This window comes from Dysidea avara, chromosome 8, assembly GCF_963678975.1.
Source record: "Dysidea avara chromosome 8, odDysAvar1.4, whole genome shotgun sequence".
NCBI lineage: Eukaryota > Metazoa > Porifera > Demospongiae > Dictyoceratida > Dysideidae > Dysidea > Dysidea avara.
Window position 1 is genome coordinate 6,330,658 of NC_089279.1, and position 15,724 is coordinate 6,346,381.

The 15,724-nt window shown below is 39.0% G+C and overlaps 1 protein-coding gene and 1 pseudogene across 1 annotated transcript; one reads left to right on the forward strand and one right to left on the reverse strand.

The window, feature by feature from the left end:
• The first annotated feature begins 1,049 nt into the window (after positions 1–1,049).
• LOC136262853 (uncharacterized) lies at positions 1,050–2,182 on the forward strand (annotated as a pseudogene).
• A 6,663-nt stretch (positions 2,183–8,845) lies between these two features.
• Positions 8,846–13,337, reverse strand: LOC136262847 (uncharacterized). The gene is made up of 3 exons (XM_066057266.1): positions 13,149–13,337; positions 12,854–13,099; positions 8,846–9,636 (listed from the first exon to the last, which is right to left on the reverse strand). The coding sequence occupies exons 1-3, from the start codon at positions 13,201–13,203 to the stop codon at positions 8,969–8,971; spliced, it is 969 nt and encodes a 322-aa protein (XP_065913338.1). The 5' UTR covers positions 13,204–13,337; the 3' UTR covers positions 8,846–8,968.
• Positions 13,338–15,724: the final 2,387 nt, after the last annotated feature.

A 15,724-nucleotide genomic window follows, 5' to 3' on the forward strand; every position in this document is an offset into this window, starting at 1 on the left:
AATGTCCGAGCATTTCTGCAGTGTAATTTAAAACAATGTCCAGCAAGCATAAGGGAAAGATGCTATCTTTCTTTATTGCAACCCATATTAGAGTATATGCTAGTGTATAGTTTGGTCACCCTATAGGCCTACATTATGACTAATATCAAGAGTAATAGACTAGAAAGAGTGCAAAGAGAAGCACAAGATTTGTATATAATGATTACTCAATGTACTCTAGCATCACTAACATGTTAAATATGATGCACTGGACAACACTTCAAGTTAGAAGGGAAAACCTGAGACTGATAATGATCTACAAAATTGTGAATAATCTTAATTGTTGAAATTGAAACAGGGAACTCACTTAGCTACCCACCCGAGGACATTCAAATAGATTCAAGCAACCATTTACCAGAGTTAATTCGTTTAAATATTCCTTTTACCCCGATGCAATTAAATTGTGGAATAAATTACCAGATACTATAGTTAATTGTACAACATTACAAAAACTTTAAAGATCTAATTAACAGTTAATAATACATGCACACACACACTACACCTTTTATGTAGGTACACTCGTGTACATTACATATAATTAATTAATTAGCACGAGATGATACAATAAATGACTTGTGACGTCATAGTTAAGTTCTTTGATCCTAACGCGACTAGTGACGTCACTAGTCATGTCAAAATGTGTTTGGCGTGAGGGAGGTGCTCGGTTTTGTGCTGGTCACCATCTTTCCTGTCAGTTCTAGAACAACAAGTGATATAAATAGCTACCATACGGAGCAAGACTAGATTAGATTAGATTAGATTAGATTATCAATTTTTGTCAGACATGGGTACACAAAAGGCACAGCCTGCAAACGTGCTCCCCATACAGAACATACAAGTACAAAAAACAAACACATAACAGTAACACAAAAACAAAACACAAAACAATAACATTAGAATAGCTACACGGATTGAAAAACAAAACAGTTACAAGATTATATGCAAAAAGAAAACGAGACTCACAAGATTGTTTTATTCTCAGAGAAAGAAGTAGCCTCAGAAGTAGCGAAATGCCTAAAACGAGAGGAATCAAAGAGATAGCAACTGCTCATATGCAGCGAGAAAGTTAGCTAAGAGCATAAACTTGAACTGAAATTTATGGCGTGTGTTTCAGGTGCTGGTATTATTGTGCGCCGTCCAATTGGCGCTAAAATCCCCGATCATTGTGACCCGTTTCTGGTGTCGGATCATTTTGGGCCAGTGGAGTACGGACCTGGAGAAGCAGTAGGCGCCCCTGATCACCCTCACAGAGGATTTGAACAGTGTCTTACATTGTGGAGGGCCGGATCGATGCAGCACAAAGATTGTACTGGAAACTCTGGACAACTAAAGGAGGGATGGGTGCAGTGGATGATCAGGTGAGACCAACCACACCTTCCCTCGAACGTGATCACGTGATATCTGGCTGGCATCACCACAGCGCATTGTGGCTGCAGGCATATTTGCATAATGCAGCTTATGTTGTCTTCAGCTGGACTCACCAATAAAAATGTTACTTTTTCTTCCATCATTGGTTCTTTAGGTGTTGTTCACAGTGAAATGCCTAGTGATGAGATGTTGGCTAAAGGTGGCAGGTCGGAGAGTTTTCAGTTGTGGGTCAACCTGCCAGCTAAGGACAAATGTGTGGGTTAAGGTGACAGCTGGGGAAAGTCTTGGAGCTAAAGCAGTGATCGACACTTGTACTCCCATCTATTCATCTCCAACCAGGAGCAAAGTTTAGTTAGCCAGTTCCAAAAAGTTATACGAATGGATTTGGTTACGTTTGGAGAGGATCTGGCTACCTTGGTGCAGAGAGAACTAGCATGGAGATGGGACAGGTAGCCATATTGGATGACAGTGATGGTGAAGTGGTAATGGAAGCAGCAGCTAATGACATTGTACACACTTTACTGATTGCTGGAGAACCGATCAATGAACCGATAGCAAGATATGGTCCATTTGTATTGAACACAATGGAAGAGATACAACAAGCTTTTCAAGACTACCACAGTGGTAAACTAGGAAAGATTGATGATGCTGAGGAGAGATATGCACAAGCAGAAGCAGCCAGGAATAAACAAAAGGAGACAGGAAAATGGTCCAAGGGCTCCGCAATGGTTGACAACCATAATTAATTGTTAAATTTGCTAATTTTCTTCACACGTACATTATTTTGATTGTTGATTCACTGTGTTAATACTGTTCACTTCTGTCTACTGTAAATACACTGACTATAACTGGGCATGCACACCTGATATGGTATCTAAAGGCATATAGACATGTACAAGGAGTAACTATACCGTCAAATAGCAAGATATGGTTTATTTGTAATGAACACAATGGAAGAGATACTAGGTTTCGTAGTATGGTGCGTGGGCAGATTAATGGCTGCTGCCAGTGTTACAACATAGATAATATACCTCCGGACATGTATCCGGAGGTAGTATATATATATTATCTATGGTTACAAATCAGTTGTAAACCAGTTTACAAATAATTGTAGCATTATGGCCAAGTATGGCCATGCACCGGGCTAATTAGTTCAAAGACTTCAAGCACCAGACCGAGCAAATTTTTTTTTGGGCCCACTTCTGACTTAGAAAATTTTCACATTTCGTGAACTAACTGTTTTTGTTTGTTTTACGGAAAGTCACATTGCTCGAATAGATTTATAAACCCCAGTTAGCTACCTGGGGTTTATAAAGCTCGAATAAGCAGGTTGACAAAATAATGTGTTCTTCCATCTAGCCTCGAAAAAAAATGAAAGTGTTCTTCAAAGTGTTCTTAGTCTTCTCAAGTGATGTTGTAAATTCTACAGAGGTAGCTAACATTTCCTTCTTCATCAAGGCATGTCTTTTCGCAACATAGCTACTGGATGACTGGGGCAGGCTCAGAATGACTCAAGCTGGAAGTGAAGTAATGAAGTAAGAATTACACAGTGACACAAGTGAAACATATAACTTATGGTAGTGAAAGTTTAAAACTGAAATTGTTGGTTAGTTGTATGCTCTGAAACTTCAGATGACCCCACTAGTTTAAATAGTTTGTTCCATGAAAGCATGGCTACTGAATCATGTCCGTAAACTGAGTGGAATTAGTAGCATTTACTCTACAAGTGTTTGCATCAACTGCATGGGTGAATGGGAAGTGAAGCACTCGCTTTTACTAGCTACATGGTTAGCTGTGAGAAACTGTAATAAAAAGTCAAGACTGCCTGCCAACCTGCGTAGTTTAAAGCCATTAAAATGGAAATTCATTACAATTAACTTTAAAATAGTGCCATATCCTCAAATAGCATGGTACTCAGTCTCATGGATGCGGCGAGTCAGTATATTTGAAAAAAAATTGTCCGATTGCTTTAAGATTGCTAATATGGTTGTAGACTCCTATATATTATGTATACTGTTTAGTAGCAATGGTAAGGGAAGCAAGCTTATTTTAGAATGGTCTTACCTCCTGCACCTAGATCAATAGAACAGCCATTTTTATTCTAAAGTTTTTGTCAACCTGCCGGGTTGGGATAAAAACTTCATGGAATGTAAGATTAATTTGGTATGGCCTAATTGTGGTTCCTTGCCTATTATGATGAAGGATGGCACAATGGTGTATTTGAAACCATTTTTACAGGCCCATTACTCTTGATGTATAGTGGATGCTGTAGTCTACCATGCAGTGTGTCTACTGTACCAAGATATAATGGTAGGGATGGCATACAGTATGGGTAATCCTATATATATTGTATTGGACGTTAAGAGGATTTGCCCATTGTATCCCTTGCCCACCAAGTTGTGAAGAGTGCAAATTGCAAACTGTGTGAACATGTGGTATTGATAAGCTTCAGTGACATTTAAACTATCTCAGAGTCAATTGCTGTTGGCAAGAAAAATTGTAGTGGTTTCATTAGCAACGTGTCAATGCCTTTGACTGCTTGCTGCTCACTCAGTGACGTCATACAAAAGTTCCAAACTATGTGCTTATAGATCATTTACATAAGGAAAATTTATTGCCTACTTTTTATAGAGGCAGTTCAACCACCGCAAGTGAAGCTTTTGTAATTTCCCAACTAGTTCATGGATTTTAAAAATTATATTTTAGGTGAACCCAATAATCAGAACAGCTATTGTAAATACCAACTTTGTGTGTATCAGGTTGAAAAATGTAGTGAACAAACAGCAGATATAGCTTTACAAGTTTCTATAGAAGAACTTAATATTCAAATACCATACGTATACAGTGCTCTCACAATATTCTAAACACATGTTTATACATACAGGATTTTGTTTTGATTCCGTTTGGGTCACAAATTACTGAAGAAAATGTTTTTCCAGCTTATCGTATCAAATTGGTTTGTTAATAAGAATTTGTGATGTTCCCAAGCCCAAGTTTTGCCAATTAGCTTAATAGTTATTTAGATTGAAATGCAATATTTAAATATATTCCTTCCACGTACATTGATTTGCATCATCTGACTAAATCCGACTAGTTGGTATAACCAATGATCCACAATTTGGTAGCTACACTATACTCTGGACTCCACTCTAGCTATAACATCTACTACAAAAGCTACCTTCATACAAGGCTACCAAATGTGAGAGGCAGCTTCTTACTGTTTGGATGGTTTGAACTTTAGGTAAGAAATATGCAGTCATAGCTTTATTCCATGGAGAGTAAACACTTTATTCTCCATTACACAAGTCAGCGATTAATATACATACCTGCATTAACTATGTACCTATTAAATGTACACATTAACAAGTTTTGTATAACACTTATATATGCACTATACTGTATGACAGGAAATTTTTACGAAAGAAAAAAATTGATGACTGACAAATCAGTCAAATTTTAATTCATCAAACTTCCATAAACGCCCCTAAAAGTATATGTTTAGATATATGATTTCCTGATTTTCAATTTGTCAATGATGAATTGTGGATTCATCAAATTTTCCTTTTGTCAAAATTTCCTGTCGTATGGTAGCAGCTATAGTTTCTAACACCATCACTAGTTGCACACAGATATTTAACTGCCTCAAATTTCCATCTGTTGGACACCAAATTGAATATAGTCTTTCTAAGTAGTTGGCCAAGGCTGAAACTTCAAGGAATTGATGCCACCAGGAATGAAGCCTTTGGCCTGATTTGACTCACTGGCAACACAGGAAAACCAAGTCCAGACATGGCAAGTATTGACAAACTGAGCTCTTTCTTGACTCTATGGGTGATGGTGCATGGGCAGCATGGCTGTTCTTAGTTGGTGCAGTAATTTGTCCATTACAAAATTTCTTTCATGCACACTTCATTTTTCTTTTTATGCATACACAGACATACATAAGCATTGTATTCACTTCATGACAACTATGTGAAGACAGTGAAACTTCACCAATGGCAATCAGCAGCAATGTCAAGTAGCCTCAAACTCAGCTAAGATATAATCTCAGCAATAAGACCACCTTACTTTTAGCAGTTCCCATGTACAAAACTGTTCACACTTGTAATTAAACTTGCCATACCGGGATGGTTATATGGATACATATGTATATCTCTGCTGCTGTAATACTCTGTAGTGTGAAAGATTTTGGGAAGTCAGGGTAGATGACACATGTGGCCATCTGACCCTCAACAACACCCTTATTTTTGTACATAATAATCTTGACGCATTGTTTGGTGTTGTAAACTTGCATATTCATATCCCAGGCTACATTATGCTAGTTGCTACATATATGTCCTAGTGCAGATTGACTAACAGCTGTATCCCAAAGCTACTATATAGCTCAGGAGTGGATCTAGGATTTCCCAAGGGAGGGTGCTATAGGGGTATCTATAGTAGAGGCTAAAAATGTGGCAACTGGTTGATACAAGTACTAGTGCAGTGTGAGGAGCACATTCAACATGAGGAGCATGGGGTCTGGAAGCACACCCTCACAGGAATTTTTTTGCAAATTTAGCTGAGATCAAATTTGGCAATAATACTATATTGACTGAACCTTAATTGAATAAGCACTTTAACATTATTTTCTAGCAGTGGTAAATAGCTTTCATATAAAGGGCACAGTATAAATGCTGCAGTATATGGTTTGAGTTCAACGTTGAAGTTTAAGAGGTCTAGGAGTTGGTCTTTGTTCTTTATAGTTGAAAGAATTTTAGTGATGGATGTTCTATTAGAGTAGTTGACTGTTCTATTAGAATATTCAATGTTCAGCAGCTTTTTAGCATTTTTACCCTTTGATACCATCTTGTTGATCCTAGAACTTCTCTTCTTATGTTTTTATTTCCCATGTATGCTTTAGATGTAACTGCACCTGTACTGTAGCTTCTACTATCTTTCTATACAGCTACAGCACGTAGTAAAATTTTGGAAGGGGTGCTTCAGCCCCCCATACACCCCCTCCCCCCCCTCCCCCCAAATCCACCCTTGTAGCTAGGTCATGTAATCCAAATTACTACAGTATTTTAGGACTGAATACCTACACCTGTATGTGAAGTGTGTTACACTGCAGGTAGTAGTAACAATAATACACATTGTTGAACACACCACTCACTACCCACATAAATGTTTCTGAATGGTGTCCTTGGGCACACGCGACCACAACATGGAAGACCATAAGGTGGCGTGGCAAGGAGTGAAATTACAAAAAAAAACAAAAAAAAAACAAACAAAAAAATTAACATCGAATAAAACAAATAGTCTTGTTTCTACCGACCACTCAGCACCTTGCTAGAAATATTCACCTTGCTAGAAATATTCTAGATGCAGTAATAGATAATCCAGCAGCTTCATCAAGCAACTTTCTATATTGAGACCACAAGATTGTCGTAGCTTGTTGAATATAGCCTAGAGTATTACACAGTGAGGACAGTGATGATTGTAAATAATGGCCAAGAACACAAATTTCGATGGTATTATAGTAACAAGGAGTTCCCAATCTATCCAGTTCCGATAAAATCTGTAAGTAATCTTCCTTGGTCTGCTTTCGATCTCTTGCAGATTCAAAATGTTGGATAGAGTCCAAAGGACACGTCAGCTCTAGTAGCACAACTGCATTTGTTGATTTATTGTGAATCACTCTATCAGGACGATAAGGAGTTATAATAAGTGATGGAGGGATAGTTACCTGAGGAGACACACTAGCATACATTCCTGGTAAGTCAGCATAAACATGAATGGTTTGTGACTCCGCCAAAAAGACCAGAGAAATTGGAATACAATGCAAAACTTGATCATGTCTGGAAGTAAAACGGCCTTGTGATAAAGCAACACTGAGGGTAACCTCCTAAAGCATGAGCAGTAGTGGGACGTGTATTACCACACAGAGAGCATAAACTACTTGTAACATGTTCTTACGAGTCAGCCTTCATTCTTCCGATTCACTCCCAGATTAAGTATTGTTATTATTATCAAGTCTACCAGTTGGGCACTGGAGGGTTTGCACACTAGAAGGCAGAGCCTGTACGAGGTGCTTCACCGCTAGCCCAGGAAACCTAGTCATTCGGCCGAGAAGACTTGCCTTGTTGAGGAAAGAAATGTTCACCTCCGTAGAGTTCACAACATTGCTTGAGAAGATGAGGAACACACTGGTTTTGTTATAATTCAACCGGATCGAGATTCAACTACAACACCAGTTTCCTGGATACTTGACCTCCTGAGGTTGTAAACAGGTTCAACCTTTTACGCACATAACTACAGCCAGAATTTGCCATTTGCACAGTTCTATTTGCTAATGAAATTTGCATACATTGCTGTTCTATTATTGAAATTCTTTAAAGAGATGACAAAAAATAGACCACCTGATTTTTTGTCATCTTTTTAAAGAATTTCAATAATAGAACAGCATTGTATGCACATTTCATTAGCAAATAGAACTGTGCAAAGCTATAGCAAAATTCTTGCTGTAGTTATGTGTGTAAAAGGTTGCAGGAGGTCAAGTATCCAGGAAACTGGTGTTCTGTGTACAGTACTCAGTCGGTGTAGTGGAAACATAGACATTGCTTTTGACAAAAAAATAAGTTAACTAGCTATTATTGTGAAAAATCTTCATGAATAGTCATGTTTAAATTTTAAATTTCGATAAACCTGTAGTTTTGTTTAGGCCATATATCTTTCACACAAAGACATAATATTTTAATAAAACTATTATGGGATGTCATGGACTACCCATTCACAAACAGGAACTATTAACCTTTAGGAATCTGGTTGGGAAAGCAAATTATTCAAAACAGTAAATGTAATGAGTTTTAATTTCGCGGACTGTTAAAATTAGCTGTCTGTACAAAAGGGTGCAGGGTGAGTTCATGGTGGCACCCCTTCTGAAATCATTTTATATATCCTAAGGAATCACTGTACCAAATTTGGTGCTTTAATCCACCGTGTCCCAATTTTGGCAAAATTTTGTCATAACAGACCCTACTATTTGTTCGGGCGCCTTTGGTCTGCGCACGCCCCATATCAGTTAGAATACAACTCCACCCTCGGGCCAGATCAGATACAAACCTCATGTAGTCTTGCATAACCAGACCCTTTTCTTTCCTTTGTGTGGGGGCAGGGAAAGGAAAGGCCGCCCCTACACAAAAGGGTCTGGCTACACAAGACTAAACCTCATATATGGGTGTGTTCAGTAAAACTATTACTTCAAGACTAGCCACCAGCGGTAGGTTGATATGCTGAGGAGAGATATGCACAAGCAGAGGCTGCCAAGAGGAAACAAAAGGAGACTGGAAGATGGTCTAAAGGACACTGCAATGGCTAATAGTCATCATTAAAAGTTGTGACCAACTTGGGGAAGGCAAGAACACACTGGCAGTGCATGCAATATTCAGTTATGTGTACATACACTCTGTGCATAGTGAATGAATTATTCCTGAATGAAATTAATTACTTATTTAACAGCTCAAAAGGTATTGATAAAAACGTGTACCATGAAATATACATGTGGATAACATCAAAGTAAATATCAATGATGACTGTTAGCCATTGCAGAGTCTTTAGCCCATCTTCCCGTCTCTTTTTGCTTCCTCTTGGCAGCCTCTGCTTGTGCATATCTCTCCTCAGCACCGTCAATCTTTCCTAGTTTACCACTGTGGTAGTCTTGAAAAGCTTGTTGTATCTCTTCCATTGTGTTCATTACAAATGGACCATATCTTGCTATTGGTTCATTGATTGGTTCTCCAGCAATTAGTAAAATGTGTACGATGTCATTAGTTGCTGCTTCCATTACCACTTCACCATCACTGTCATCCAATATGGCTACCTGTCCCATCTCCATGCTAGTCCTCTCTGTACCGAGGTAGCCAGATCCTCTCCAAACATAAGCAAATCCGTTATAGCTTTTTGGAACTGGCTGACTAAACTTTGCTCCTGGTTGGAGATGAATATCTAACATCATGATGGGAGTACGAGTGTCGATCACTGCTTTAGCTCCAAGACTCTCCCCAGCTATCACCTTAACCCACACATTTCCATTGTCAGTGGTCACAATAGGGATCTTCTCAGTTGGAGTGTCCTGATAACGAGGGGGTATCATTTTGTCCTTCGCTGACAAGTTGACCCACAACTGAAAACCCTCTGACCTTCCACCTTTAGCCAACATCTCATCACTAGGAGTTTCACTGTGAACAACACCTAAACAAAGCCAGCAGATTCACTATAAGTAACGGAAATGTAAACTCTGCCTGCAGCTATAACATAATCAGTGTGGTATTGTCTGAGGGCAGTTGGAATAGGTGGATATGGACTTGAGCCAACATGACTATATGCTACTTGTTGTACTGATGTACAGTGAAGCCTCATCAATAGGGCCACCTTTGGGACCCATAATAAGTGGCCCTATTAATGAGGTGGCCTTATTAATGAAAACCTCATTAATCCGACCATAAACAAAGTTGTCTTATTATCAACAAATCAACACCTGGCTATAGTTGCTGTAAAAGCTATACACGTATACTACAGGTTTCATCATAACACACAGATAGGATTATTCATTACTTGAGGCATAATGGCTTCTAAAACCATAAAGCACATTGCTAAAACTATTTGCATAGCTTTTGGCAGGTACTCAGGAGCAGCAACTTTTGTAGTGATACATTGACTGTCTGTTCAGCTGGTCCCTTTATTAAGGGAACATTGTATTAGTTTTACCAGTTTGGTCCTGCAGTATGTGGCCACTGGCTATATTAATGAGGTGGCCCTATTAACGAAAATTAAATCAATGGAATAGTATGGAAGATACATCTGGACTTTCTGATCCTGGCCACTACAACAAGGTGGCCTTATTAATGAGGTGGCCACTAAGTGAGGTTTACTGTACTCTCTACTTTAGTTCAACATTAAATGAATTACAAAAATCAAGGTCACAGACTATATTTGGTTTTATTTCCCAAATGACTGCATTGATTGTAGAGGTGCTTCTCATAGTGTTCTTCATTTGTAACACTGTGTAACAGGGCTGAGCATAACTGAAAACAGCCACTTCACTTTTTCACATGTTCAAATGAAAACATTACCATTCTTTCTTTAAAAGCGGCAAGTGCAGTTTTGCCAGTTATTATTTGAACTTAAAATCCTAATTTTCCCCATGTACTTTTCATTTATAGAATTACAGCACAGAAAACATTGTCTATGCTAGCAGGTATGGCCAAACCACCTTAAACACCATGCGATTATATTGGCATAATTATAAGATAGACCATATAAACTTCAAAAGGGAAATCTGCTGAACAAACCATAAAGTTACTCTAATAGAGCAGTCATAAAATAGTCACCACACAATACTGTTCCTGCATATTACTGTAGCCTTTAACCTAACCTCTGATCTTATATTGATTCACCACTTGGTAAGAGACATGGTATCTGAGATTGGCTTTTCTAAAGAATTTGTCACTATTTAATTATTTTCTGTTTATCATCAGCGCCTGCATGCATTTCCCCATTATTAACGATTTAACCATTATGTCATCTGATTAACCAAAGATGGAGGATGTGTAGTTCAGTTTTCAAGATTGCTGCACTCACACAGTAGCTACCTTGCACATTGTAGCCTAGGGAATGTGAAAGATTGGTGTAATGAAGTTGATCCTCAAATGGAACTGATCATACGACAAAGGATGACTATATGTAGTTATATCTAAAGAGGATAGTTGCCAGCTAAGTTAGTAAATTGCCTGTTATGCAGATAGCATTGGGCCCTGGAGGTATGAAAATAAGTCTAGCTAGCTATATTGTGGCAAGCACTAGTAATTATGGATAATGGTTATGACCTGCCCACCCGCACTCTACAATTGGAATTTTCTGATGAAAAACAGAACATCACCAAATAGTGGCCTTAGAGTATCTCAATCTAAAGTGAAGCCTCTCTAATCTGACTCCTCTATGGAACCTCAAGTTATCCGGACCCCACCTATCTGGATACTTGATTAACTGAACTAAGGAAATAGCTGCTCTATTGGAGTAGTGACTGTTCTATTAGGGTAGTTTAATACTACAAAACTATATGCATTTTTACCACTGTTGTTTATAGTTATTTACACAGTTTCACAGATATGGACTTTCAGACTTACAGACCACCCCTGGTGTCAAGGTGTTCGGATAACTGAGGTTCCACTGTACCTCTATAATCTGACAGTGCTTACTGTATCAATGAAGACTTTCCCTTTGTATAGCTACCCCCAATATCCTAGCTTGCAGTTACAGTAACTTCTCTAATCTGATGCTTGTTGGTGCTCAAACTTGTGTCAGTTTAGTGTGCATTAATTAACATTCTCATAAACATAATTGCACATAGACTCGGCTAGAGGTGTACCGATATGGGTTTTTGGCATGTACCGATATCCGATATTGATGCCACAAAAAGAAGCCAATAACCGATAGTTAATCCGATATTTGCATTATTGTTAAAAGCGTACATTTACCTACCCTACAACAAGATATGCATGTATTCATTGCTATACTCTGCCTATGGTGGTATACAGCTTGGGTTTCTATTGTGCAATCTAGACAACTAGGCACCCACAAACATTCCCACGAAGCCTTAAACGGATATTTCTGCCTTACTCCGCATTCTAATGGCTTGTGAGAAAGCTGGTACAGCAAGTCACCTTAGTTATCCTGTGACCCTTCTTTTTTATTACAAGGTACTCTATAACTGCTTTATTTGTAAAGACTGTGAAAAGCATTGCAGCAACATTCACATGTATTTATATGGCTTCTTGTAGTATAGTGCTTGTTTCAGAGTGAACAATAAGTCACTGCCACTAAAGATCCACATGAATAATGAATGCATAATCCGTTTATGTACAAACTATTGCTACTGTATAAATATCGGTAGCCGATATTTTAGCCAATCCGATTATCGGTACAACTCTAGTCTCGGCCATATAAGTTAACACATTGTCTAACATTTATGGTAAATGAATTTACCATCTTGCATTAAAAGTTACATTTTCACAAGATAAAAACCATTGAAAGTTCTAATGGTATATATCCTGTGAAAATACAGTGATAAAAGCTATCAGTGAAAAATGGAGATTTTCATTGATATATTTCCAGTAGCCCAGTACTGTATCATGATCACGCCAGCGCTGCTAATGGTACGAAATTGAAAATTATTAATCAAATCTTCTATGATATTTTTCATAGCTATTCAACGATTTTTTCATTGATGATGTATATCCTGTGAAATGCAACTTAACTTTTCACATGTTATTTTAATATTATAGTTGACTGTTATAATAGAGCGCTTTGAGCTGAGTCTTTGTCCATATCCTTTTAATTGCTGTGTCAAGTAACTGTGTGTTTTGGGGGTGCAGCAATGCAAGACAAGGGAAAGTGTGATTGGTCTCACCTGATCCAGCAGTCATCCACTGCACCCATCCCTCCTTTAATTGTCCAGAGTTTCCAGCACTGTCTTTGTGTTGTGATGATCCCTCCACAATGTAAGACACTGTTTCAAATCCTCTGTGAGGATGATCAGGGGCGCCCACTGCTTCTCCTGGTCCGTATACTGTTGGTCCACAATGGTCCAACATCAGAAACGGATCACAATCGGGAATTATCCCGCCGATTGGACGACGAACAACGAATCCTGCACCTATAAACAACGAACTTCATCAATCCATGCTGACAATTCCCTTGCTAACCTTCTCGCTGCATATGAGCAGTTGCAATCCGTTTGATTCCTCTCCCTTTAGGCATTATGTTACTTCTCTTTCTCAATCCTGTGAGTTTTGCTTCGTGCAGTAGCTATTTATATAACAGTGGTTGTTCCAGAACTGACAAGATAGCTTGTGAGTAATACACGAAATGCATCATCACGCCAAACATGACCAGTGACGTCACGAGTCACATATCGGATCGTGACTGGTTACGCAACAAAAATGTAGGCAAACAAATGCTCTGGTTTGTGTTACTGTCATCGAAAGGTATCTAGGACCGAGGGGTCCGTAACGCAGTACTTAGATTTGAGAAATCTTAAGAAAGATTCAGGATTTTCCTCAGCCGTGTTTATAAGGATTTTCCTGAAATATCTCGTTGGGTGTACTGGTGTTATAACCAGCCTGCAGAATTACGTTTTGGCCACCGTCGTATTCTTGCTTCCACTGGTGTACAGCAGGGTGATCCACTTGGTCTTCTGTTATTCTCATCAGTTTTGCTTCAGTTTCTTGGTTCCAATCCTCTTAGTGAAAATTGTCTCCTAAGTTTGTGGTATTTAGATGATGGCACTTTTATTGGGTCTAGGTCTTCTCTCCTTGCTTTACTATCATGCTTTACTCAGTCAGGGCCAAGTTTTGGCTTGCATATCAATCTATCCAAATGTGAGTTGTATTGGCCTTCTGGAGATAGCTCTTTCCCTGATTTTCCTCATGCAATAAAACGAATTAATCCTGAAAGCAGTGGTTTGGAGCTTTTAGGGTCTCCTGTGTGGGGACCAACTACTTTTTTTGATTCTTTTTTGTCTAGTAAACTTGAAAAAACTGCATCTATTCAGGATAAGCTTGCAGAACTTGGAGATCCTCAAATTGAATTGAATTTGCTTAGGAGCTGTCTCAGTGTTTGTAAGATCACTCACATATTGCGCTGTGTCCCTTCTTCATCATTAGGCTGCTTTCCATCTGTGTTTGACTCTAACCTACACAACTGTTTTAGTAGAATTTTGTGCTGTAGCATCTCTGATAATGCTTGGTCTCAAGCTACTTTGCCATTCCGTTTAGGAGGCTTGGGTTTGCGTGAGTCCCAACGCTCTTCACATCCAGCCTTTTTGGGTTCCTGTAACTCAGCCCGGTTTTTGGTGTCCCGTTTAGCACCAAATTTTGATGTGACTTCCTTTTTTCCAGGTGAAAATTGTGCTATCTCCTATTTCCAAAGTCTATCCATCTTGCCTTCTAACTTATCTTCCCAAAATGACTTACAGGCTTCCCTTGATGATCAATTATTTGCAAGCATTTTCAACACCTCCACAATCCGTGACCGGGCTCGTTTACGTGCTGTTGCTCACTCCTCTGGTGTCAGCAGTGGCTGGCTGAAGGCCATCCCTCAACCAACATTGGGTTTGGCCTTTTCTCCACATGAGTTTGTTATCGCTGTCCGTTTATGGTTGGGTGTTCCTCTTTTCCCATTGTTACCACTTTGCACATGTTTGTCTGTCATAGATCAGTTTGGTGACCATCTTCTTGGTTGCTCTCATGGCCCACTACGTATCCAACGCCATGATGCTCTTGTTTCTATAGTACATCATGCTCTACTGCAGGATCACCCTGGTGTTCTCCGTGAGCAAAGCATTGCCTCTGATCAATCTCGTCCTGGGGACATTTACCATCCTGATTTTACTCTAGGCCGTCCTGCTTACTTTGACCTCTCTGTCAGGTGCACAACTCAGCCTTCCTTTATTTCCGCTGCTGCATCTAAGGCTGGGGTAGCTGCTGCTGCTGCCGGTGAGGAGGCTAAGGATGACCATTATTTGGAAACTGTTAATAACCATGGTGGTGAATTTTTTCCCCTGGTTTGCGAATCGTTTGGTGTTTGGACACCCTTTGCTTTATCAACCTTATCCACGATTTCCGACCGTACCACTGTTAAAAGTGGTATTCCCAGACAGTTTGCAAGGAAACAATTGCTTCAGCGCTTGTCAGTTACTCTCTGGCGATATAATGCCAAAATGATCCTGAGGCATTATGGCTTATGCCCAGAAGATGGCATAGACTTGTTGAACTAAGTTATTAATTAAGTTTGTTTTGTAGTTAAGGTAGCTAGTTTTGTAGTTAAAGTACTTAGTTTGGTAGTTAAGCTAGTTAGAATTTTGTATGTTCTACCAATTTAATAACATCACTCAGATTTTGACTGAGATTTGAAAAGATTTTACAAAATTTTAAGATTTCAGTTAAGATTTGAAATACTTTTAAATACTATGTTGTAGTGCTGTGGAGCCATGTTCTGTGCCTGGTATGAGTCGAGGTACGAGTCTACTGAAGAGGCTACTCTTTAGCTATTGCAATACTGCATACTACCAGCAATAGAGCTTAGTATATGTGGCTAATTTGCCTAGTTAAATTGGTGGCTTTGCCCGCTGACACGTAGCAAGTTAGCCTATAGCTAATGGAACTGTTCCCAATGCATCTATACAGTTACCTCACATAGTAAGTAATCATGACTAAGAGCTAGCTCTCCTTGTAGTGATCTCAGTAGTGATGAGAAAATGCCTAGATCTTGAGTTGTACAT